The sequence below is a fragment of the Erinaceus europaeus genome, chromosome 14, assembly GCF_950295315.1.
Source record: "Erinaceus europaeus chromosome 14, mEriEur2.1, whole genome shotgun sequence".
NCBI lineage: Eukaryota > Metazoa > Chordata > Mammalia > Eulipotyphla > Erinaceidae > Erinaceus > Erinaceus europaeus.
Genome location: NC_080175.1, coordinates 37,587,020 through 37,611,053, shown reverse-complemented (window position 1 = coordinate 37,611,053; position 24,034 = coordinate 37,587,020). Strand labels below are relative to the sequence as shown.

General features: G+C 42.3%; 1 protein-coding gene across 4 annotated transcripts in view; it reads left to right on the top strand.

The window, feature by feature from the left end:
* LOC103118024 (protein cordon-bleu) overlaps positions 1-24,034 on the top strand; it is a 182,805-nt gene that overhangs the window by 11,228 nt on the left and 147,543 nt on the right. For all 4 annotated transcript variants that reach the window (XR_009544703.1, XM_060171551.1, XM_060171552.1 and 1 more), the window contains one exon: positions 3,379-3,450. Coding sequence is in view for 3 of the 4 variants with exons in the window: in XM_060171551.1 (XP_060027534.1) it covers positions 3,379-3,450 (72 nt within the window). In the remaining variant the exon portion in view is untranslated. The remainder of the gene's footprint in view (positions 1-3,378; positions 3,451-24,034) is intronic.

Sequence of the window (24,034 nt, the reverse complement as noted above, 5' to 3'; positions counted from 1 at the left end):
TAGATGGGTGTACTCAACTTCTCCTGGGATTTTTCTGAGTACATTTAGGAATGTTGGCTCCTTCAGAAAAGATAAGATGGCTGGATGGCTGATCTCTGTGTGCTAAAGCCTCAGCTCCTGCTCCCATGCTTGATCACTGAGGTGGTTCTCTGGAGTGATGGTGTTTTACTCACCACTGGAGCCTGGACTGTGCTCTCCTTCTGATGTGTGTGTAACTCCTGGCTGAGTGGAGCTTGAAGCTCCGTGCCTGTCCTCTAGGTTGATGAGGAGTGAAAGAATTGATACTGGGGCTAAGGCGGTGGTGCACCTGGTAGAGTGTACACATTGCCATGCACCAGGACCCAGGCTCAAGTCCCCCCGGTCCCCAACTGCAGGGGGAAGCTTCATGAGTGGTAAAGCAGTGCTGCAGGTATCTCTCTTTCTCCCTCTGACTCTCCCTTCTTTCTCAAACTCTTTCTGTGCCTATCAAAAAAATAAAAAAGGAAAAAATTAACTGCCAGGAGTGGGTATGGTGTTCCAGAATAATTTCAAGTCATAGTATTGGGCCAGTGGGGAGAGCTGATGTTTTACCTTTCATCTGGCCCTATGACTCACTTTCAGATGATTTCCTTCTCCCTCACCACTCTTTTTTTCCTTTATCTTCTCCTTCCTCTTCCCTACCCCTCTTTCTTTTTTAAATTTTTTTTTATTTATTAAAAGGAAACACTGACTAAACCATAGGATAAGAGGGGTAAAATTTCACACAATTCCCACCACCAGAACTCTGTACCCCACCCCCTCCCCTGATAGCTTTCCTATTCTTTAACCCTCTGGGAGTATGTACCCGAGGTCATTGTGGGATGCCGAAGGTTGAAGGTTTAGCTTCTGTAATTGCTTCCCTGGTGAACATGGGCATTGACTGGTCAATCCATACTCCCAGCCTGTCTTTCTCTTTCCCTAGTGGGGAAGGGCTCTGGAGATGTGGAGCTCCAGAACACATTGGTAGGGTTGTCAGTCCAGGGAAGTCTGGTCAGCATCATGCTAGCATCTGGAACCTGGTGGTTGAAAAGAGAGTTAATATACAAAACCAAACAAATAGTTGACCAATCATGGACCTAAAGACTGGAATAGTGCAGATGAAGAGTTGGGAGGAGAGGGTCTCCATTTTGTAGATAGCTAGTAGGCATATTTTAATTATATTCCAAAGGGCCAGTGGCTATACCAGTTTTTCTTTCTTTCTTTTTTTTTTTTTTTGTCTAAGCCTGAAATCTGATATGCAGGTGGATCCTAATTATTGTCTGCGGAGATGATGTCTTGACTGAAAGAAGGACCAGAAAGCTGGGAAGAGAGGGAAGAGAGTCTCTCCCAAATATGGAAAAAGTGTATAAATACTGTTGATTGCAACCCCATCGATTTGATGTGATCTGGGGCCCATATTCAGCTTAGGAGCCTATGCCTCTTTCATGCAAAGCTTTCTTTTAAACAATGAATTGAGATATTTGGTGGAGTATTTCTGAATATAACCAATCAATGAGCAATTCAATAGTTCACTGAATTTAAAACTAGAAACCCCCTAAAAATCTATTGAATTAAGGGACTGTGAAGTGCCATGTGTGGTAGAATTCACATGTTACAGTGATCCTGGAACAGGTTCAAGCCTCTGTTCCTCACCCGCAGGGGGGAAACTTCACGAGCTGTAAAGCCGTGCTGCTGACATCACTTTTCCTTCTCTCTCCCCTCTCAAGTTCCCTCTTATCTCTATCCAAAAAGTAAATTATATATATATATATAACTTGTGAATTAGGCTGACAAGATAGCTCACTTGGGTCTGCTATATGCACCACCACGGTTCATGCCAGATCCTCACCACAGGAGGGAGCTTTGGTGCTGTGGTCTCTCTCGCTCTCTCTCTCTTCCCCCCTTTTTATATTTATTTATTTATTTATTTATTTATTCCCTTGTATTTCCCTTGTTTTATTGTTGTAGTTATTGTTGTTACTGATGTCGTTGTTGTTGGATAAGACAGAGAGAAATGGAGAGAGGAGGGGAAGACAGAGAGGGGAGAGAAAGATAGACATGCTTCACTGCCTGTGAAGTGATTCCCCTGCAGGTGGGGAGCCAGGGGTTTGAACTGGGATCCTTCTGCCAGTCCTTGCGCTTTGTGCCACATGCACTTAACCCTCTGCACTACCGCCCGACTCCCTCCTCCTTTCCTCTATCTGAAAAATTCAGCCTGGAAATAAAGCCTTTAGGATAGTGAAAACAAACAAGCAAAATACCTAGCCAATTAATTGGCTTTCTGAACTAGCTCTATAGCTTCACCAGTTTCAGCAAACTGAATACTACCCATTTTCAAAACTAAGGAGATACTTTGAGGGATAAAGAAGAAGGGAACGTCTCCTTGTGAGCCATGGATTCCCAAATAGGGATTTGTTAAACAATTATTTTTATTAGTGATTTAACATTGATTTACAAAATTATAATAAGGGTATAATTCCCCCACAATTCCCACCACCAAAGTTCTGTGTCCCCATCCCCTTCATTGGAAACTGTAGTGGTTCTTCCAAGGTAACAGATATCAGTTGACTTTCTGTGTGTGTGTGTGTGTGTGTGTGTGTGTGTGTGTGTGTGTGTGTGTGTGTATGTATGTGTGTGAAATTATTATCTTGCCCATTTTTTCCTATGTTCCAGCTGCCTATTATTATTTCCAAGTGTTCTTCCTTCCTCTTCTCTCTCAGATAAAATAAATAGTGTCTGGCTTCCTGTGGTGTTTTTCAAATTCATCTCCCTTTCAGTGATGGGATAAAAACAAGATACCGGGCTGGGTGGTGGCACACCTGGTTGAGTGCACACATTACAGTTTGCAAGAACCCAGGTTCAAAGAAGCAATGCTGCAGCCATCTATCTCTCTCTTTCCCTCTCTGCCTTCTCCTCCCTTCTCAAATTCTCTGTGTCTCTATCCAAAATAAGTAAATAAATAAAATGTTAAAAAAATAAGATTCTTGCTGACAAATACTTCAGGTGCTGGTGGAATTGGGGTACAGAGACGTCTGGTCATCTTCCCCTGTCATTTAACACTCTGGGAGTATGGACTAACATTTTTTGGGGTGCAGAAAATGGAAGTTCTGGCTTCTGTAATCGCTTCTCTGCTGGACATGGGTGTTGGCAGGTTGATCCATACCCCAGCTGAGGGACATGGCAAGGGAATAAATCCTCTTAGCAGTGCAGATTCTGCTGGTGTGGAGATGGTCAGACTTGAATCTCTCTCTCTCTCTTTCTCCTCTCTCTCTCTCTCTCTCTCTCTCTCTCTCTCTTTACTTTGTTCATTGCTAAGATGACTGTTCTGGGTTGAACTTGAATTTCCCTCAGAGATGACCTGGGCACCTGCTTGTGTTCCAGGTGGAGCAGCCAAGTCTGTCACCTGTGGACAGTGAAGAAGACACTTCCAGGTCCCTGGGCCAGGGCCTGAATGTGAGTACTGGCATCCTGTGGCTTCTACTTATTTGGTTGAACTTCTGCTTTGTACAGCCTTCCAGAAGAATGGGGTTATGGGTTACCTGGTTACCTTAGTTTGCTTTCTAGTCTTGTTTTATTTTATACTTCTCAATTTTTAGTTGCCTGAGAAATACACACACACACACACACACACACACACACACACACACACACACCGGGGAGGTAGTTCAGCCTATTAGAACACAGGACATTTATCCCTGATATGCACCATATGTCAAAGATGAGTAGTGTTCTGGTATTCTCTCTCTCTCTTTCTCATTCTCTCTTTCTCATAAATAAATAATTAAATCTTTTCAAATAAAAATAAACACTATTAAGCTGTATCAAATAGCAATTATACTCACTGATCATGGGCATTTTTTCAAAGCTGTAAGGAGACATATCTCCTCAAGGAATAAATGCAATGGAAACATATGCTTTAAAAAAATCCAGGGGGTCGGGCGGTGGCGCAGTGGGTTAAGCGCATGTGGCGCAAAGCGCAGGGACCGGCGTAAGGATCCCGGTTCGAGCCCCCGGCTCCCCACCTGCAGGGGAGTTGCTTCACAGGCGGTGAAGCAGGTCTGCAGGTGTCTATCTTTCTCTCCCCTTCTCTGTCTTCCCCTCCTCTCTCCATTTCTCTCTGTCCTATCCAACAATGAATTGCGTCAACAAGGGCAATAATAATAGCCACAACGAAGCTACAACAAGGGCAACAAAAGGGGGAAAAAATGGCCTCCAGGAGCAGTGGATTCATCGAGCCCAGCAATAACCCTGGAGGAGGGAAAAAAAAAATCCACTTAAGGGGCTAGGGAAACAGCATCATGGTTATGCAAAAAGCCTTTCAAGCCTTAGGCATCAAAGGTCCCAGGTTCAATCTCAACATCACCATAAGCCAGAGCTGAGCAGCAATCTTGAAAAAAAAAAGCCCCATTTTAGATAATATATGTGAAAAATTAAACCATATTGTATAATGTACACAAAGGAATATTTTAAACAATTATTGAAAATGTATAAGTTATTTCTAGATAATTACAAATGGTCAAAATAATCAATTGGATGTCTTTGCTTATAGTTTCAAGTATTCTCTAGTTGTAATTTTGTGTTTCACAGCTGCTCATTTTATTAACTTGCTGACATGGGCTAAAGAGCTGCAAAGATAACCTGTGTTGTTTAGAATCTTTTTGAGATATAATTGATATATTGTATTGTATCAGCTTTTGGTATATGGCAGGACGGGTATATGCGTAATTATTGTGAAGTGATTAATATAAGTAGTCTAGTTACCTTCCATTCACAAAATGTAAGTGTGGCTGTGTGGTGATGAGTGTCCTAGACACATTATAAATCTAGCTATCAGCAGTCTTTCAAGGAAGCTGAAATATTGCTGGTTTTTATTTGCTTGGCTCAACATGTTTTCCCTTTTATAAATTAGTTATTTAACAGGAGTTTTGCAAAATATCAGTGGTATAATTTCACAACCATACAGTCAGTGTAAGTCACCATACAATGTCTATTTTTTATTTATTTATTTTCCCTTTTGTTGCCCTTGTTGTTTTGTATTGTTGTAGCTATTATTGTTGTTGTTATTGATGTCGTCATTGTTAGATAGGAAAGAGGGAATGGAGAGAGGAGGGGAAGACAGAGGGGGGAGAGAAAGTTAGACACCTTCAGACTTGCCTCACCGCTTGTGAAGCGACTCCCTTGCAGGTGGGGAGCCGGGGGCTAGAACCGGGATCCTTACACCGGTCCTTGCACTTGGCACCACGTGCGCTTAACCTGCTGCGCTACCGCCCGGACTCCCACAATGTGTATTTTTTTACTGAAAGGTTTTTTTAGCTCTATCTCAAGTTTTTATTTTTTTATTTTGTGGGGTTTTTTTCCTTTATTTTTTTTTCCCACCAGGGTTATCACTCAGGTTCAGAGCCTGCATGACAAATCTACCACTTTTGGCACCTTCCTTCCTTCCTTCCATCCTTCCTTCCATCCATCCTCCCTCCTCCCCTCCCTCGCTCCCTCCTTTCCTTCCTTCTATTGTTGATAGAAACAGAGGACTTGAGAGGGAAGGGGAAAGAGAGGGAGAGACTTGCAGCATGGCTTCACCACTAGAAGGTATCCCCTCACCCCGCAGGTGGGAACCTAGGACTTGAACCCAGGTCCATGGGTAATCAAGTTTTTTTTTATCTTTATTTTTTATCTTTATTTATTCATTGGATAGAGACAGCAGAAATCAAAAGAAGGGGGAGCTATAAAGGGACACACCTACAGTACTACTTCACCACTTGCAAAGCTTTTTCTCTGAAGGCAGGGACCAAGGATTCAAACTCGGCTTCTTGTGCATTGTAACATGTACTCAGCCAGGTTTACCACCACCCAACCCTCAGTAATCAAATTTTTAATCTACTTTTGTCAGTATATTTGGTTCCAGATGTAGCTTGGTTTATCATGTGGAGAAAGTTGACCACATAAACAAATCAGTAAAACAAGCCCTTATTATGTAACCAGAAGAGCCAAATTAAATTTCCTTCTGGCTTTTAAGTAGCCAAGTTAATGCTTTTAATCTAAGAATGTGTTGCTGTGTGTCCCTTGGCAGTGACCTGGTTTGCTTATCTGCAGTAGCTGTGTCAAGATGTTCCCAATTTCTCATCCATCTCTTTAAGACAAGAGTGTAATGCCCTGAACTTAATGGCATTTCTCTCTACGTTGCGTCTGTACTTTAATATTCTGTAAAAGTCAGATCTCAGCTCTTAAAATAACCAAACCTTGCTGGTGAATTCAGATGTTCCAGATTAAAGTTGAGTTTAACATGTGGTGAGAATGAAAGACTGTCCTTTCATCCAGGCAGCATCAGTAGAAATAATTACTGTGCCCATTTCAGTCTCAACCCAAATTTAGGCCTTAATAACCCATGCAATGTTTTTTTGGGGGGTGGTGGTGGTGTTTTTATTATTATTTTTTAAATTTTTATTTATAAAAAGGAAACACTGACAAAAACCATAGGATAAGAGGGGTACAACTCTACACAGTTCCCACTACCAGAACTCCATACATCCCTTCCCTGATAGCTTTCCCATTCTTTATCCCTCTGAGAGTATAGACGAAGGGACATCATGGGGTGCAGAAGGTGGAAGGTCTGGCTTCTGTAATTGCTTCCCCACTAAACATGGGTGTTGGCAGGTTGATTCATACTCCCAGTCTGTCACTCTCTTTCCCTAGTGGAGTGGGGCTCTTGGGAAGCAGAGCTTCAGGACACATTGGTGGGGCAGTCAGCCCAGGGAAGTCCCACTGGCATCATGCTAGCATCTGGAACTTGGTAGCTGAAAGAAGAGTTAACATATAAAGCCAAACAAATTGTTGGCTAATCATGAACCTAAAGGCTGGAGTAGTGCAAATGAAGAATTGGGGGGGGTCCTCTGTTTTGTAGATAGTTAGTAGGTCTATTTTAGTTATATTCCAGAGGGCCCACGACTATACTAGTTTTCTTTTTTTCCTGAGCCTGACATTTGATATGCAAGTGGATCCAATTTATTGTCTGGGGAGATGATGGCATGGCTGGAAAAAGGACCAGAAAACTGGATCAGGGAAGAGAGTAACTCCCAAATATGGGAAAGGTATATAAATATATTTTAGTGTTTTTTTTTTTACTGTGGAGAGGGAGGTATTGATTTATAGTAGATAGTAAATGCAGTTGTTGGTACATGTGTAAAAATTCTCACTTTTCTGGAAGCACTCTCACCCCCCAGCCTAGGTCCTCCTCCACCATCATGCACCAGGACCTGAAAGCTCCTCTCTCTCTCTCTCTCTCTCTCTCTCTCTCTCTCTCTCTCTCTCTCTCTCCAGAATCCTTTGCTTTAGTGTAACACACCAACCCCAGTCCAAGTTCTGCTTTGTGTCGCCTTTCTGTTCTAATTTCTCAACTTCTGCCATGAGTGAGACCACCCCATGTTCATCCTTCTCTTTCTGGCTTATCTCACTGGATAACATGATTCTTTCAAGCTCCATTCAAGATGAAGTGAAGAAGGTGAATTCACCATTTTTAATAGCTAAGTAGTACTCCATTGTGTATATAGACCACAACTTACTCGGCCACTTATCTGTTGTTGGACACCTGAGTTGCTTCCAGGTTTTAGCTATTATAAATTGTGCTGCTATGAACATAGATGTACACATATCTTGTTGGATGGGTGTGCTTGACTCCTTAGGATACATCCCCAGGAGAGGAATTATTGGGTCAAAATTAAGGTCCATTTCTAGCCTTTTGAGGGTTCTCCAAACTGCTTTCCATGGGGGCTGGACCAATTGACATTCCCACCATCAGTGCAGGAGGGTTCCTTTGTCTCCACAACCTCTCCAGCATTTGTTGTTGCTGTTCTTTTGGATGTATGACATTTTCACAGGAGTGAATTGGTATCTCATTGTTGTCCTGCTATGTTTTTTTTTTTTTAAAGTCTTTTATGGAAGTCGGGAATAGCACAGTGGGTTAAGCGCAAGTGGCACAAAATGAAAGGACTGGTGTAAGGATCCCAGTTTGAGCCCCCGCCTCCCCACCTGCAGGGGAGTTGCTTCACAAGCAGTGAAACAGGTCTTCAGGTGTCTGTCTTTCTCTCCCACTCTGTCTTCCCCTCCTCTCTCCATTTCTCTCTGTCCTATCCAACAATGATGACATCAATAACAACAACAACAATAACTACAACAATAAAACAACAAGGGCAAAAAAAGAGACTAAATAAATAAATAGTTTTTAAAAAGTCTTTTATGCACTTGTAATATTAAGCTAGGCTTCATCTGCCATAACCAGAGACACAGTCATATTTTCTTTGCCACAGGACAAACACACATCAACTGAGAATATGTTGAAATACTCATTTTCTCACTATCTAGTAAGGCTTATATTTCATCAGCCTCAATTTTCCTTACCAATTACTGGGTAAAAAAAAAACCATCTAATATTCCATGTACCCTGAAAAAACTATTGAAAGAAATAACAAATAGGTGGGGTTGAAGTTCTGTGGGATTGAAGGCTAGTTTTTGTCTGTTTGTTTTGTTTTCTCCACCAGCATTATAACTGGGGCTTACTACCAGTACTACAAATCCACAACCATCTCTCCCTTTTTTTCAGATTTTCACTAGGACAAAGAGAAATTGAGGGGGGTGTTTTAGAGAGAGAGAAAGATAGATACCTGCAGACCTGCTTTATCACTTGTGAAGCAGTTCCACTGCAGGTAGGGGTGTGGGGATCTGAACACCAGGTCCTTGTGTTTGGTAATATGTGCAGGCTAATATTTAATCAAATAACAGTGGCTCATGATACTAGAGGTACAGTAGCTACTTGTTCTGACCTGCACCTGCCCTGTGTTGACGCACCTTCATCCTCCCCAAACCCCTGTGCAGCAAGGGTCACTGTCCTTGTCACAGTAATGCAGAAAATGCCCTTGTATAGACCCTGTTTTTCTTCTTTCCTTCCTTCCTTCCTTCCTTCCTTCCTTCCTTCCTTCCTTCCTTCCTTTCCTTCCTTTCCTTTCCTTTCCTTTCCTTTCCTTCCCTCCCTCCCTCCCTCCCTCCCTCCCTTCCTTCCTTCCTTCCTTCCTTCCTTCCTTCCTTCCTTTCCTTCCTTTCCTTTCCTTTCCTTTCCTTCCCTCCCTCCCTCCCTCCCTCCCTCCCTCCCTTCCTTCCTTCCTTCCTTCCTTCCTTCCTTCCTTCCTTCCTTCCTTCCTTTCTGCCTCCAGAGTTATCACTGGGGCTCAGAGTCAGCACTACGAATCTACTGTTCCTGTGGCCATTTTTGTTGTTGTTGTTAGGACAGAGAGAAATGGAGAGGGAAGGGGAAGATAAAGAGGGAGAGAGAAAGACAGACACTTGCAGACCTGCTTCACCACTTGTGAAGTGACTCCCCTATAGGTGGGGAGCCAGGGGCTTAAACTGGGATCCTTGTGTGGGTCCTTTCAATTTGTACCATGTATGCTTAACCCAGTGTGCCACAGCCTGACCCCAAGACCCTGAATTTATGTCCATCCTGCAGCTACCAATTGAGAATCTTGCCTTAAATGAAATAAGCCAGAAGGTGAAGGATGAATATGGGATGATCTCACTCATGGACAGAAATTAAGAAACAAGAACAGAAAGTGAAACACAAAGGAAAACTTGGACTGGGTTTGTTGTATTGGACCAAAGTAAAGGACTCTGGTAAAGGAGGACAAGGAGAGGGGTGAGGGTGCTGGAGAGGCATTCAGGTCCTGGTGCATGATGGTGGAGGAGGGCCTAACTGGGGTGGGGGTGAGTTTTGCAGACATCTTTCATGGCAAGCTGAGAAATTGTGCCCATGTCCCAAGGACTGTACTATAAACCATTAGCCTCCCCCTAAAAAAAGAATCCTGCCTTACCTGGTCCAAATTTCACCGTATATTCTCCTTACTGCCCTTGTAATATCTCTCCACTCCCATCTCCCTCACTCCATCCCTCCCTACTCAACAATTTACTGGTTATGGTGTATTGCACCAAGCAAAGGACTCTGGCAAAGGAGGGAGGGGATGGGATTAAGAGGATCTGAGGTCCTGGTGCAGGATGATGGGAAAAGACCTAGGTAGGAGGAGTGTCTTGCATGTATCAACAACTGGACTGCAAATCACTACCCCAAACCCCTCCAATAAAGTGGGGAAAAAATAAAGAAAAAATCCTGTCTTATAGGTGGACTGAATATTATTTACAAATGTCCTCCATGTGTGTGGAGTCAGTTTTGCCACAAGGGGTCAGTATTTTCACACAGACCATAAACCTTGCTGGCACTCTGTAGGCTTGGTCTGGAAATGTGTACCTTTTGCTGACTTTTTTTTTTTTTTTTTTTTTTTTTACAAATTGAGAGCAGGAAAACACGTCCCGTGGGCTAAGCCACATGTTTGTAATGTAGGACTAATTTTTGTTATAAATCAATTTGGAAAGCATAACTTGTACCTCTGGCAGGCATTTGACAATCAGCATTATAAAATCGTTAGCCTCTGGAAAGTTGAGTGTCTGGAGTGGAGCAGTCCCCTAGAATGCCTGCCTCATCTTGCATGATTTCTTGTCACTGTGAATGACAGATGAGCATTTGACCTGGTGCCAGCTGTCACATACATGGGGTTGTGCCACCCTCCTCCTCCTCCTCCTCCTCCTCCTCCTCTGTACTTCCTCCCCCTTCTTCTTCTCATCTTTCTTTTCCTCCTTCATTTTGAATCGTACTAGCTTACAGTTTGCTATGCTGTGGCTACTCAATGATTTATTTTTTTGGAAGGTTGTAGGATCTTCTATGAGGAAGGAGACTCTTGACTTTGTGTTTGAATCCAGGCTGATTTTAGGACATGTGACTTTGTGGGCCGTCAGAGCCCACCTCCTCTGGGTTCACTGGGTGTGTAATGGTCCTTCCCAAGGGCAGCACGGGGAGAAGAGATGGCCTGGCATCACACACAGTAGGTAATTCCTGGCTGGCACTTGATAAAACTGATTCACTGCCTTGTTACTTCCCAGTTCTCTCTCTGATCCTATAAACATTGTGCAGACGGTCTTTTGTTCCCTTGGCCCCTTTTCATTTGGGGTCTTTATTAAAAGATATATCTTTTTATTTTGAGAGATATCATGAAAGAAGAATGAGATGGGGGGAGTGAGGGAGGTGGGAGAAAACACTGCGCAGATCTGCTCTAGGTGATGCCAGGGCTTGAACCTGGGACTTCTGTGTCCTTGGGCGTGACGTCGGTACCCTCATGGGGTTAGCTATCTCTTCACTTGCAAAGGTACTGGGATGTCATATGATGAGACCTCTGTGTTCTTTTGGTGTCACCACACTGTGTCCCTGAAGGGTGTGTCACTCAGAACAAAATGTTCCTATTTTGGCCAATTGGGTTTCCACTTTCAATGCCATGTCTTGTGTGTCAAACTTCTTCCCCGAGATGGAAAGAAAAAGGAACCTGAAATGGAGTTTAGAAAAGCTATTCTGGTATCTTTGTGATTCTGTTTGCTTATTGAAAGTAGTGCTGCAAGCTTTCATATTACAGAGTCCCTCATGCAAGTCTGGAAACTATAGGAGGGAGGTTTGTGTTTAAAGCTTCAGTGGGTTTTTATTTTTCCCAGAGTCCTTGATTCTGTAGGGAATCTGACACCTCCCAAGGGTCAGTTGATAGCCCATTGTTAGAGTGCAGGGCTTGTATACCAGAGTCTCATCCTGCCTCCCTGCCTCAGAGTCTTTTACTTTGGTACAATACACCCACTCCAGTCCAAGTTCTGCTTTGTGTTTTCCCCTTCCTGTTATTTCTCCAACTTCTGCCCATGAATGAGATCTCCCATATTCAACCTTCTCTTTCTGACTGATCTCACTTAACATGATTCGTTCAAGCTCCATCCAAGATGAGGTGAAGAAGGTGAATTCACCATTTTTAATAGCTAAGTAGTATTCCATTGTGTATATAGACCACAACTTACTCAGCCACTCACCTGTTACTGTACACCTGGATTGCTTCCAGGTTTTGGCTATTACAAATTGTGCTTCTATGAATGTAGGTATACACAGATCTTTTGGGATGGGTGTGTTTGGTTCTTAGAATATATACCCAGGAGAGAAATTGCAGGGGCATAGGTCCATTTCTAGCCTTGTGAGGGTTCTTCAGACTACTCTCCACAGGGGTTGAACCATACTTCTTAAAGTGAAAGGAATGCACAGGGTTAAACTTGTGGCTGAAAAAAAAAATGATGTTTATAGGCAAAAGAGGTAGAAGGGATTCCTTTCAAAATACAAACCTGTATACCTAAGGTTTCCATGAAACGCATGTATCTTCCTGGTGTTCTGTTTCTTTTGAGCTTCTTTGATTCACAAGAGCTCAGTGCCTGCACTTTGATTTCTAGTTGGCTTTGAGTGAGTGGATTTTAAGTGCTATGGGGAACTAAGGAGCCACGAGGGACAGAGTACTCAGTCCCCTCAAAGTTCTTCTCTGTCTCAGGCAATCCTGAAGGAATTCCTCTGTTTTCCTACACTTGTAGTTAGTTCATCCTTACCTCCCATCTTCCATCTTAAGAATACACCCAGAAGTTTTTTGTAGAAAGTTGTGGTATATATATATGCAATGGAATACTACTCATTAACAAGGATGATGAATTCACCTTCTTCACCTCATCTTGAATGGAGCTTAAAGGAATCATGTGAAGTGAGATAAGCCAGAAAGAGAAAGGTGGATATGGGATGATCTCACTTATGGACAGAAGTGGAGAAGTAAGAACAGAAAGGGAAACACAAATCAGAACTTGGACTAGATTTGGTGAACTGCACCAAAGTAGAGGACTCAGGCGTGGGGCAGGAGGGCAGTGTGGGGGTGGTGGTTTCAGGTCCTGATGTGTGATGGTGGAGGAGGAGCTAGACTGTGGGTGTTTTGCTGGAAACTGGAAAATTTTACACATGTACCAACAACTGTATTTACTATTGATTGTAAGCCATTAATACTCCAAATAGAAAAAAATTAAAGGAAAAAAGGGGGGCTGGGCATTGATGCACCCAGTTGAGTACATATATACCTGGGTTCAAGCCTCTACTCTCCAGCTGGAGGGGGGTACTTTATAAGTGGTGAAGCAGCTTTGCAGGTGTCTCTCTTTTTCTCTCTCTATTTCCCTCTCCCCATCTCAATTTCTCTCTATCTTGTCTAATATAAAAAAGGTAAGAGAAAAGAATAGAACACATTCAGAGTCTCATCCTATAGACTTCCAGTGCACCGCCCCACCCTGTTGCAGGTCTCTTGGGACCCCCAGTTTCCACCTTATTTCTGGTTCTATTGCTTTGGGTACAGCCATGTGAGCTGAGAAAGTCAGGATTTTAGAAGGTGGGTCCCATCCTGTGCCCCTAGTTCAGAGCATGGGGACCTCAAGGCCTCTCTGCCTTCCCCATCCTCTGGCTTCCCTGTCACCCCTACAGATACTCAGCCTCTTCTATCCTGTGAGAATCTTCTCTGTCTCTATATGTGCTTTCTTTGTGTCTCCATCCAGATGGTTGAAAAACCAAATCGATGCTAAGTTCAAGTTTCCTCTGTGGGAGCTTCCCCAAGGATGTATGTCTTTCAAGCGACCTCAAGTCCTTATACCACTGTGTGACCACACCTGTCCCATCATCATGTGTTCCCCTGTCTAGCCTCTAATCTCACTCACTTCCCTCTGAGGGTTGCAGAGTCATGTCTGAGGTGCTACAGTCCTTGACTGTCTTCTGAGTCCTGTGTGTTCATAGTCAGAGAAGAAGCAACTCCTATCTGGAATGAGTGTTTCTTTCCCTCTGAATCCCTGTGTTTTCTTTTCTAGCTTCTCCCTGTGTGGCTGAGGCTGAGGTTGCCTCTCCTTTTTGTAGCTCCCCAGGCTTTCTTCCCTTCCATAAGCCTGGTAGCTTTGCCTCACCTGCTATACATGCACCTTGACATTCTCCTGAGTCGTACACATTCTGAACTTGACTCCAATTTGACCTCTATAAGAGGGAACTCAGCAGGACACAGAGTCCAGCAGGCTTCTCCAACCTGAAGAGGCTAGAGAGGCTGGCCTTGTAGGTGGTATGCTTTTGCAGAGGGGATGGACCAGAGGAGATACTCCCCCTGATCTTTCTTGTGCATGTATGTGTACATGTATGTGTGTGCGTGTGTTGTGTGTTTCACTGTGTGTGTGCATATGTGCATATGTGTCATGGCATTTTTATATGCCTTCAGTCTGAAGAGTTATTTTCTTTATTTTTTCTTTTTAACTGATGGGATTAAGGGTCTACAGTAAATGTAGTTTTTGATACATGCATACAATTTTTCAGTTTTCTGCAAAGCTCTCTCACCCCCAGCCTGGGTCCTCCTCCGACATTGTACACCTGGACTGGAGAGGCAGAGTCCTTTGCTTTGGTACAATACACCAACCCAATTCAAATTCCACTTTGCGTTTCCCTTTTCTTTCCTTATTTCTCAACTTTGGGCCAGGATATTTTATTTTATTTTATTATTGATTTAATAATGATTGACAAGATTATGCGATAAGAGTGGTACAATTCCATACAATTCCCACCACCAGAATTCCATATCCCATCCCCTCCGTTGAAGGTTCCCTATTCTTTTTCCCTCTGGGAAAATGGACCAAAATTCTTTATAGGGTGCAGAAGGTGGGAGTTCTACCTCTCCAGAGCCATGCCCAGTAGGGAAAGACAGAAACAGGCTGGGAGTATGGATTGACCAGCCAATGCCCATATCCAGTGGAGAAGCAATTACAGAAGAAAATATACCACCTTCTGCAGCCCGTATTCCCAGAGGAGTTAAAGAATAGGAAAGCTTCCTGTTACAGTGCACAAGGACCCAGGTTTGAGCCCCCAGTCCCCACCTGCAGGGGGAATGCTTTGCAAGTGGTGAAGCAGTGTTACAGATGTCTCTCTGTCTCTCCCTCTCCATCACCCTTCCCTCACAATTTCTGGCTGTCTCTGTCCAGTAAATAAAGTAAAGATATACAAAACCCTTTAAAAATAGGAAAACTTCCAATGGAGGGGATGGGAGGCAGAACTCTGGTAGTGGGAATTGTGTGGAATTGTACCCCTCTTATCCAACAGACTTGTCGTTCATAATTAAATCAATAAAAGATAAAATTGAAGCTGACCAGCTCTGCTACAAAAGGGCTGGTGTGAAATGCAACTAAAAAAGATATTTCCTTTACCAAGAAAAGATTATCTATTTGTTTCTTCTCTTTTTGGATACTTGGTCAGAAACATCAGAATCAGTTTTATTTGGTAGTGGCAGATGATTCTTACAGAGGCACAGAGAGTTGGCAGAAAATAAGAATGAAGTTTTACGCTAAGCCAACAAGTTGCAGATGTTACCATGACACCACCATGACTTTCCTGGGCAGACAACCTCACCAGTGTGTCCTGGAACCCTACCTCCCCAGAGCCCTACCCCACTATGGAAAGATAGAAACAGACTGGGGGTATGAATTGACCTGCCAATGTGTCAGGTCATTTTTAATGACTCTAGATGGGAAGCACACATAGTTGTAGATTCCCCAAATGATTGTGATTGAGTGTTCTCACTATCTGACCCCCATTCTGAGGTGAGAAAGAGCAAGCTTCCCTTTCATCTCCTGCTCAGAATAATGGCCCAGTTTCAGCAGCTGAGGCTATTGCTGTCCAGATGATAGATCTTGGAGCTATAATTATATTGTCAGCGTAACTCTTTGTAACCACAGCTTCCAATAAAATCTAATACCTACCTGTGGCATTTCCTGCTAGTGAGCCCTGGTGAGGAAACTGTCACATCTTTTTTTGGGGAGAGTGGGGGGGAATGAAGATTCATTCTTAGGATCTCACACATTTTGACCCTGAGCTTCAGACTGAGATAATTGGATGAACACAAACAGTAACTACAGCTTGGAAATTCTGTTGAGGTGAGGGGGAAAAAAAAAGAACCTAAAACCAAGAAGCATAAAAAGGTAAGAAATAACTTTGCTTCCTAACTTCAAACAGACAGACACACTAGTCAAAAATATTTTGGTTGAACTCTAGTGAATGTGTATTTTGTGGTGTTTCTTAAGTGGGTTGCCTTTGATACTTGCATTTTTTAGCATAATGAATTTCTGTCTGGATACATTTCTAGCCTTACAGCAAAAACTATAAATATGCCATATGTGGTTATGGTTATAGAACTTCATCTTTTGGAAAACACAATCATTTCCCAAGAAAGATGTGATTGTACTTGCATATGTACTTCCACAGCATCCCTGTCTTGGAGTAATATGAACCTTGTGTCATTGCATGGAAGCTGTAGGTGCCACTGAGCATTTTAATCCTGATAAAAGTATGTGTGAGATCTCAAGAAGATTCTTTTTTAAAAATGTTTTAATGAGAGAGATACAGGGACAAAGACCAGAGCACTCACTGCTCTGCTCTGGCTTATGGTGGTACTAGGGATTGAACTAGGAACCTCTCAGCCTCAGGCATGAAAGCCCCTTGCTTAAACATTATGCTGTCTCCTCAGCCCCCTTGAGAAGATTCTTTTTAAAAAATTTTAATAAATAAATATTTATTCATTTATTTATTCCCTTTTGTTGCCCTTGTTGTTTTATTGTTGTCATTGTTGTTGGATAGGACAGAGAGAAATGGAGAGAGGAGGGGAAGACAGAGAAGGGAAGAGAAAGACACTTGCAGACCTGCTTCATCACCTGTGAAGTGACTCCCCTGCAGGTGGGGAGCCAGGGGCTCGAACCAGGATCCTTATGCTGGTCCTTGCCCTTTGCGCCACCTGCACTTAACCTGCTGCGCTACCGCCTGACTTCCCCTTGAGAAGATTCTAAGCAGTGTGTGTGTGTGTGTGTGTGTGTGTGTGTGTGTGTGTGTGTGTGTGTGTGTGTGTGACAGCTCTTCCTAAGTATAGGTAGTCTTTCTCTATTTAATTTCCACTAAATCAAGTGTTTACCATTTTGATGTTAATGTGCCCAGCACTTTTTCTCTTAGGAACTGCCTTTTCCTTGAGCAGAATTCATTTCTATAGATGTCTATCCCTGTATTGTGGGCAAACGTAGGGGATGGGTGAGGGTGTGTGTGTGTGTGTGTGTGTGTGTGTGTGTGTGTAGAAGTGAAGCCAAGAGTATATAAGAGCTCTGCTGGCTTTTTAGTGCCAAGGAAAGCAAGCATTCTTTATTTTTCTAACTCCTATAGATTGAATGGCTTTGGCAATGAGTAGTTTCTAGCCCTCTCTTTCCACTCATCTCGGGTGATGTGACTGTGTCAAAAATCACCCAGCTGCTCCCAGTTACTGAAGTATGGTTTATTAAAAGATTGAAGGCAGAGAATAGCAAGAATAGAAATGACTTTAAGTTTCAGAAAGGCAAGAGCCACTCTTGTGATTATTACTCCTTTCATGCTTGCATCTTGAGAACCACTTCAGTATCTGAAATCAAGAGGCAGGAGCTCCCATGCACACACTGAATGAGCACAAGAGTATACTTATCTTAATATAGATCAGCTGTGTGCATTTTGCAGTTAACTTTAGCAAGTTCATTAATTTATTGGTTTGATTTAATTCATTAAGTCATTTGTTTTTTTCAAAACATTTTATTAATTGAACATGGTCTACAATATGACATGATTTGAGGAGCATAGTTTCATATCTGTCAGTATATGTGTGTAAGCTCAGTGCGCCCGCTACCAGAGTTCCTATATCACTACACCACAGAGAACCTCCTCCTGTCTCTCCTCTCCCCACTCCCCTTCTCTCAAACCACTGCCACATATTCCACTAAGTTTTATTTGTGGTTATTATTACTTGAGAAGTCATTATTATTATTGCAAAGTCATTTGTTGCCTATTTTCTACAGAGAAATGAAACTATCTTGCAATTGTCTCTCACTTCTTATTTTAAGTTACACGATCACCTTCTGTTTCATTCATTTGTCCCAAGTGACACCATGTTGTCTTTTTTTAATGGCTAAGTTGTATTTCATTGAGTATATACTCCATGACTTCTTGATCCAGGTCTCTATTGATGGTCTTTTAGGCTACTTCCATATTTTGACTATTGTGAATAGTCCACCAACTTAGCTGTACATATAACTATTTAAACTACAGTGATTTTATGTTTCATACTATATATGCCTAGGAGTAATTTAACAAGTTCATAAGGTATTTTCATTTCTATTTTTCTTCTATTTTCCATAGGCACTGCCCCTGTTTGTATTCCCACCAACAGTGAACCAAAGTAACTTTTTCCTCCACTTCCTTGCTAGACTTTGTGGTTTAATCATTTGGTTCAGGCCATACTCACAGGGGTGAGGTGGGAGGTATCTCATTATGCTTTCCTTTAGCTTTCCAAATGGCATGAAATGTTTTTCCACATGTCTCTGGGCCACTTGTATGTCTTCCTTGGGGAAATGAAGATTCAGATATTTTGTTCACCTTTTTATAGTTGTTGGATTGTATTATGTTGTATATAGTTTAGATATTAATCACTTGTCAGATATATAATATGCTAGGTTGCCTTTTGATTTTTTTTTGTGGTAGTTTTTCGACTGTCTTAAAGCTTTTTATTTTGATGTAGCCCCACTTGTTTATTCTTGCTTTAGTTTTCCTTACCATTGGCATTAAATTTCAAAATAGATGCCTGATGGTAAGGTTCTAGCGTGGCTCACTTATGTTGCCTTCTATATATTTTATATCTTCAAATCTAATATCCATGTCTTTAATATATTACAAATTCATTTTTCTGTATGCTGCTAAACTATTATTTTGTAATTATCTATATTTATTTATTGGACAGAGACAGCCAGAAATTGGGAAAGAAGGTGGAGATAGAGAGAGACTCCTGCAGCACAGCTTCACCACTTGCTAAGCTTTTCCCTGGCAGTTGGGGGCTGGGGTCTCAAACATGGGTCCTTTTGCATTGTGACATATGTGCTCAACCAAGTACACCACTGCCTGGCCCTGACTATTTTCTATACATGCATTTACAGTTTTCCTGACTCCACTAGTTGAAGAGAGAGATTTATTTTCTCCAACTCATGGTTTTGACTCTTTCCTCATATATTAGATGGCTATATATGTGTGGGTTTATTTCTGGCCTGTCAGTTCTATTCCTCTGTTCTGAGTGCCTGATATGATTCTAGCACCATAATGTTTTAATTACTATTTCTTTATTGTGTAGTTTGAAGTCATGGGATGTAATGCCTCTATTTGTCTACTTTTGCCTCGGAATTGCTTTGGTTACTTTCAGTCTTCTGTTCCACCGACACATTTTCAGATTGTTTGTTACATTTGCTTGAAAATGCCTTTGGGATTTTAATAGGGATTGCATTTGGTCTATGAATTGCCTTAGCTAAAATGGTCATTTCAGCAATGTTAACCCTTCCATTCCATAAATATGGGATATCCTTCCATTTCTCAGTTCATCGTATCTTTTTTGTTGTTGTTGTTGCCAGGACTTTTGGCTTCTGGTTACTGACATGAAATAACATTTTTAAGATGTAGAGAGAAAAAAAGAGGGAAAGACACCAAAATACTGAAGCTCCCTCCAGTGTGGTGGGTCCAGGCTTGAATCTGAGTCACACACATGGCAATGCAGGAGCATTATTCACATGAGCTGCATTGCTGGCCTTCTCTGTATTGCCCATTTCTTTTGGCAATATGTTGGTCTTCGTCATAAAGGGTATTCCATGTATGTCATCAAGGCATCTACTGATTCAATTCTGATTCTTTTACCACTTATTCCTCTTTTTCGTTCTTTTAAGATTTTATTTATTTGTTAATGAGAAAGATAGGGAAGAGAGAAAGAATCAGACATCACTCTGGTACATCTGCTGCCGAGGATTGAACTCAGGTCCTCATGCTTGAGAGTCCAGTGACTTAGCCACTGCGCCACCTCCCGGAACACGTCTTTTTTTTTTTTCTAGAAGTTTAGTGAGGACTTTATTTCACTTTTTCCTTTCAAAGAACAAGTTCCTAGATTGCTTAATCTTTTGTATTATTTCTTTAAATTTCTATTTCTTACATTTCTGCTCTGGCTTTCATTACTCTTCACCTCCTGGGGACTTTTGGGTCTATTTTTATTCTGTTTCTTTCTGCCTTAGGTATAATATTAGGTTGCTTAAGATCATCTTTGTTTACATTCAGTTTAACTTAAGAGTATAGATGATTTGTTTTCATTGAGTTATTTGAAAATTATGTGCCAGTGTCTGCTATGTCTATATTATCACTCCTGGTAATGGACAGAACTAAAGCACTATCAGCAGTAATTATTAAGAAGCAGAACTGAGGTTGGAGAGACAGCCCAAGCATAAGGTTTTCACTTGTGAGGCTCTAGAAGCCTCGTGTTTAATCCCCAGCACTGAGCTGAGTGAGCAGTGCTCTTTGGTTTCTCTTTTTACTTTCATACTCTTTCAGGAAAGTAAATAAATAAATTAAACTTTAAAAATCTATTTATTTTAATTTTAATATGTATGTTTTATATTGGATAGAGACAGAGACATTGAGGGGGAAGGGGAAGATAGTGAGGGAGAGAAAGAAAAACACCTGCAGCTCTGCTTCACTGCTCATGAAACTTCCTACCTGCAGGTGGGGATTAGGGGCTTGAACCACTGTAAGTGTGCACTCAACCTCTGTACTGATGTGGAGGGGAGATGTTGGCAAGGCTGGTGAGAGGGAGTTCTATGGCCTATGGAGGGGGAGAAAAGTGAAGCCAGGCACCAGCTAAGCAAAATTAGTGAGTAGATAAGTACCTTGATAATGTGAGGACTGAGAGCTAGGGTGTGATTCAACAAGGAACAGGTGCAAGGACTTTCCAGTAATGCAAAGTCATTGATTCTCAACAGTTTCCGAGTAACAGCATCCCCTCTTCTGAAAATCTTTCTCTTTCTCAATTTAAGTCAGCAATGCCTGATTGCAAGGGTGATTTTTTAACACTTTTATCTGTTCCTGATTTGCCTTGTGCCCTGGTAGCCCTGCCTTGGATGTTCTTCTTCTAGCCTTTGAGTGTTAACCTATGTCAGCATTTCTTTTCTTTTCTTTTATTTATTTATTTATTTTATTTTATTTTATTTTATGTATACAGACAGAGAAATCAATAGGGAAAGGGGAAATAAGGAGAAAGAAAGACACCTACAGCCCTTGTTCACCACTTGCAAAGCTCTCCCCCTGCAGGTGAGGACCAGGGGTTTGAACCTGGGTCCTTGCACCTTGCACCTAGTCCCTGGCATTTTCTTTTTCTTTTTTTAATATTTATTTATTTATTTATTTATTTATTTATTATTTATTCTCTTTTGTTGCCCTTGTTGTATTTATAACTGTTGTCATCGTTGTTGGATAGGACAGAGAGAAAATGGAGAAAGGAGGGGAAGACAGAGAGGAGGAGAGAAAAATAGACAACTGCAGACCTGCTTCACTGCCTGTGAAGTGACTGTCCTGCAGGTGGGGAGGCGGGGCCTCGAACTGGGATCCTTACTCAGGTCCTTGCGCTTTGCGCCACGTGTGCTTAATCCACTGAGCTACCGCCTGACTCTTGGCATTTTCTTTAACACTACTTTCACCTTTATGATATAGCCATAAAGTGTGAATGTGTATGTATGTGTGTTTTAAAAATTATGATAGTTAAGAGAGAGCTCCTCCTGTAAGAATACCAAGTTGCAAGCCTGAGATTCCCCCCAGAGGCCATTGGTCCAATCCCTGACCCCCCCCCCCCCATTATGTCTGAGCTGAGCAGTACTCTAACCATCTCTCTCTCACTCCCTCCTCTTTCTCTTTCCTAATGAATAAATACAGTGTGTGTGTGTGTGTGTGTGTGTGTGTGTGTGTGTGTGTGTGTGCATGTGCGTGAGACTTTGAATAAGTACTGGTTTATCAGCTCTGGTTTATGGTGGTATGGGGGATTGAATCTGGGACTTTGGAGCCTCAGGCATGAGAGTCTGTTTGCATAACCATTATGCTATTTTCCCCACCCCAACAGCAGGTTCTTATGTATACCATTGTCATGCCCCCCAAATTAAAAATTTTGTAACAGCTCATATCTACCAAAAAGCAAGATCACCAAACACCTAAGATCAATCCAAAATTCTGCTTTTGTGGCTTAGCAAATCGACCCATAAGGTTAAAAATTGCTCATAAAATCAGATATGAATTCTAGCCCAATGAAAGAAGCTCTTTTTGGGGGGTGTGAGGTGGGATACAGGGATGCTTTACTTTCAAAACAAGAGTGATTTGGGTGGGATTTTGTGCTTGAACAAGCTTTTCCATAGTGCTCCTGTGAAGATTACAGTACAGTTGTTCCCACAGCCAGTGTCAGTGCTCGTGCTCTCCCCCCCATCCCATTCATCCCACCCATGCCCCAGACCATAGGCTGACCGATGAGGAGGAAAAGCTTAGGGCATGGCTGAGAGTGAGGTTACCTCTGAGCTTGTGCTGGAATGTTTTGCCAAGAGAGACCCATTCTCCCCAAAGGAGCCCTGTCATGCTCTTGTCAGCTGGAGCCCCCACTCAGCTGCTGAGTGCTGACTCTTTGACCCCCATTCTCTGTGCCAGAAGCACACCAGAATGTCCCCCTACTGTTCACAGTGCAGTTATCCTACAGGCTCCCCATCAGCCCCATCCCAGAGCTGCAAGCTCATAAGCAATGATATCTGCCTTCTGTTTTCTGATGGACTGGACCTATGCCATGGGGTCACAGTTGGGAAGATTTTCCTCCTAGCGTCTCAGAGTATGTGAAAGAGGTTTCACTGGGCACCAGCCCCCTGCATCTTTGCATCAGGGCCCCCTTCCCTTACCACCTCCAACTGATGCCACTCAGCTTGGATTTTCATTACCTCTTGCGGTCACCATCCTGCATCATCCCCTCTTCATTCCCCACAGGTCTTAATTTTGTTTTAGAAAAAAAATTAATTTGTTGGGGGATTAATGGTTTACAGTAAATACAGTTGTTGACACATGGGTAAAATTTATCTGTTTTCTGCAAAACACTCTCACCCTCCACCTAGGTCCTTCACCACCAGGACCTGACACTGCCCCCCCCCCCGAGTCTTTTTACTTGTCCTAGTTCTGTTTGTCATTCTTACTTCTCAACTTCTGCCCATGAGTAAGATCATCCCATATTCATCCTTCTCTTTCTGGCTTATCTCACTTAACATGATTCCTTCAAGCACCAACTAAGATGAGGTGAAGAAGTGAATTCATCATTTTTCAGAGTAAGACTGAAGCACTACTCATCTCTAGCACCTGGTGGTATGGGGAACTGGAACCTCCTGGGTGCCTCAGGTAGCAAATCCTATGCTCTAACATTGATAGTCTCTCTCTCTCTCTCTTTCTCTCTCTCTCTCTCCTGGTAAGGCTCTGCTCCAATGCAATCCCACCACTTCTAGCAGACTTCCCCTCCTTCTCTTTCTATCTTTCTTTCCATTATTTCTTCCTTCCTTTTTTCTTTCTTTCTCTCTCTTTCTTTTCTTTTTTTTTTTTTTGCCTCCAGTGTTATTGCTGGGACTCAGTGCCAGCACTTTGATTCCACTACTCCTAGCAGCCATTTTTACATTCTTGTTGTTGTATAGGACAAAGAGAAATTGCGAGAGGAAGGGAAGATAGAGAAGAGAAAGATAGACACCTGCAGACCTGCTTCACCACTTATGAAGCAACCCTCCTGCAGGTGTGGCTCAAACTGGTATCCTTTTGCCAATCCTTGCAATTCACACTATGTAGATTTAACTTAATGTGCTATCACTCTCCCCCCTCCCTTCTTTTTCTTCCTTTCTTTTGCAAGTTCATGTGTATCAGTCCTTTAGATTTCACATATCAGTGAAACAATATGGCAGTTGCCTTTCCTCTTTTTACTTATTTCAGTAAGCATCATCACTTCTAGTTCAATCCATTTTGCCTCAAAGGACACAGTGTTGTCTTTTTTGATTGAAGAGTAGTAGTCCATGGAGTATGCGTCCCATAACTTCTTTAGCCAGTCAACTATGGGTGGGTATTTCAGTTGCTTGCTTTCCCAAGAGAAAAAGGGAGGGTGGCAGTTCTTGTACAGGTAGCTCTGGGAGACTTGCAAGGACACCAGAAGACAGGGCACACCCAAAGGAAGGGTGT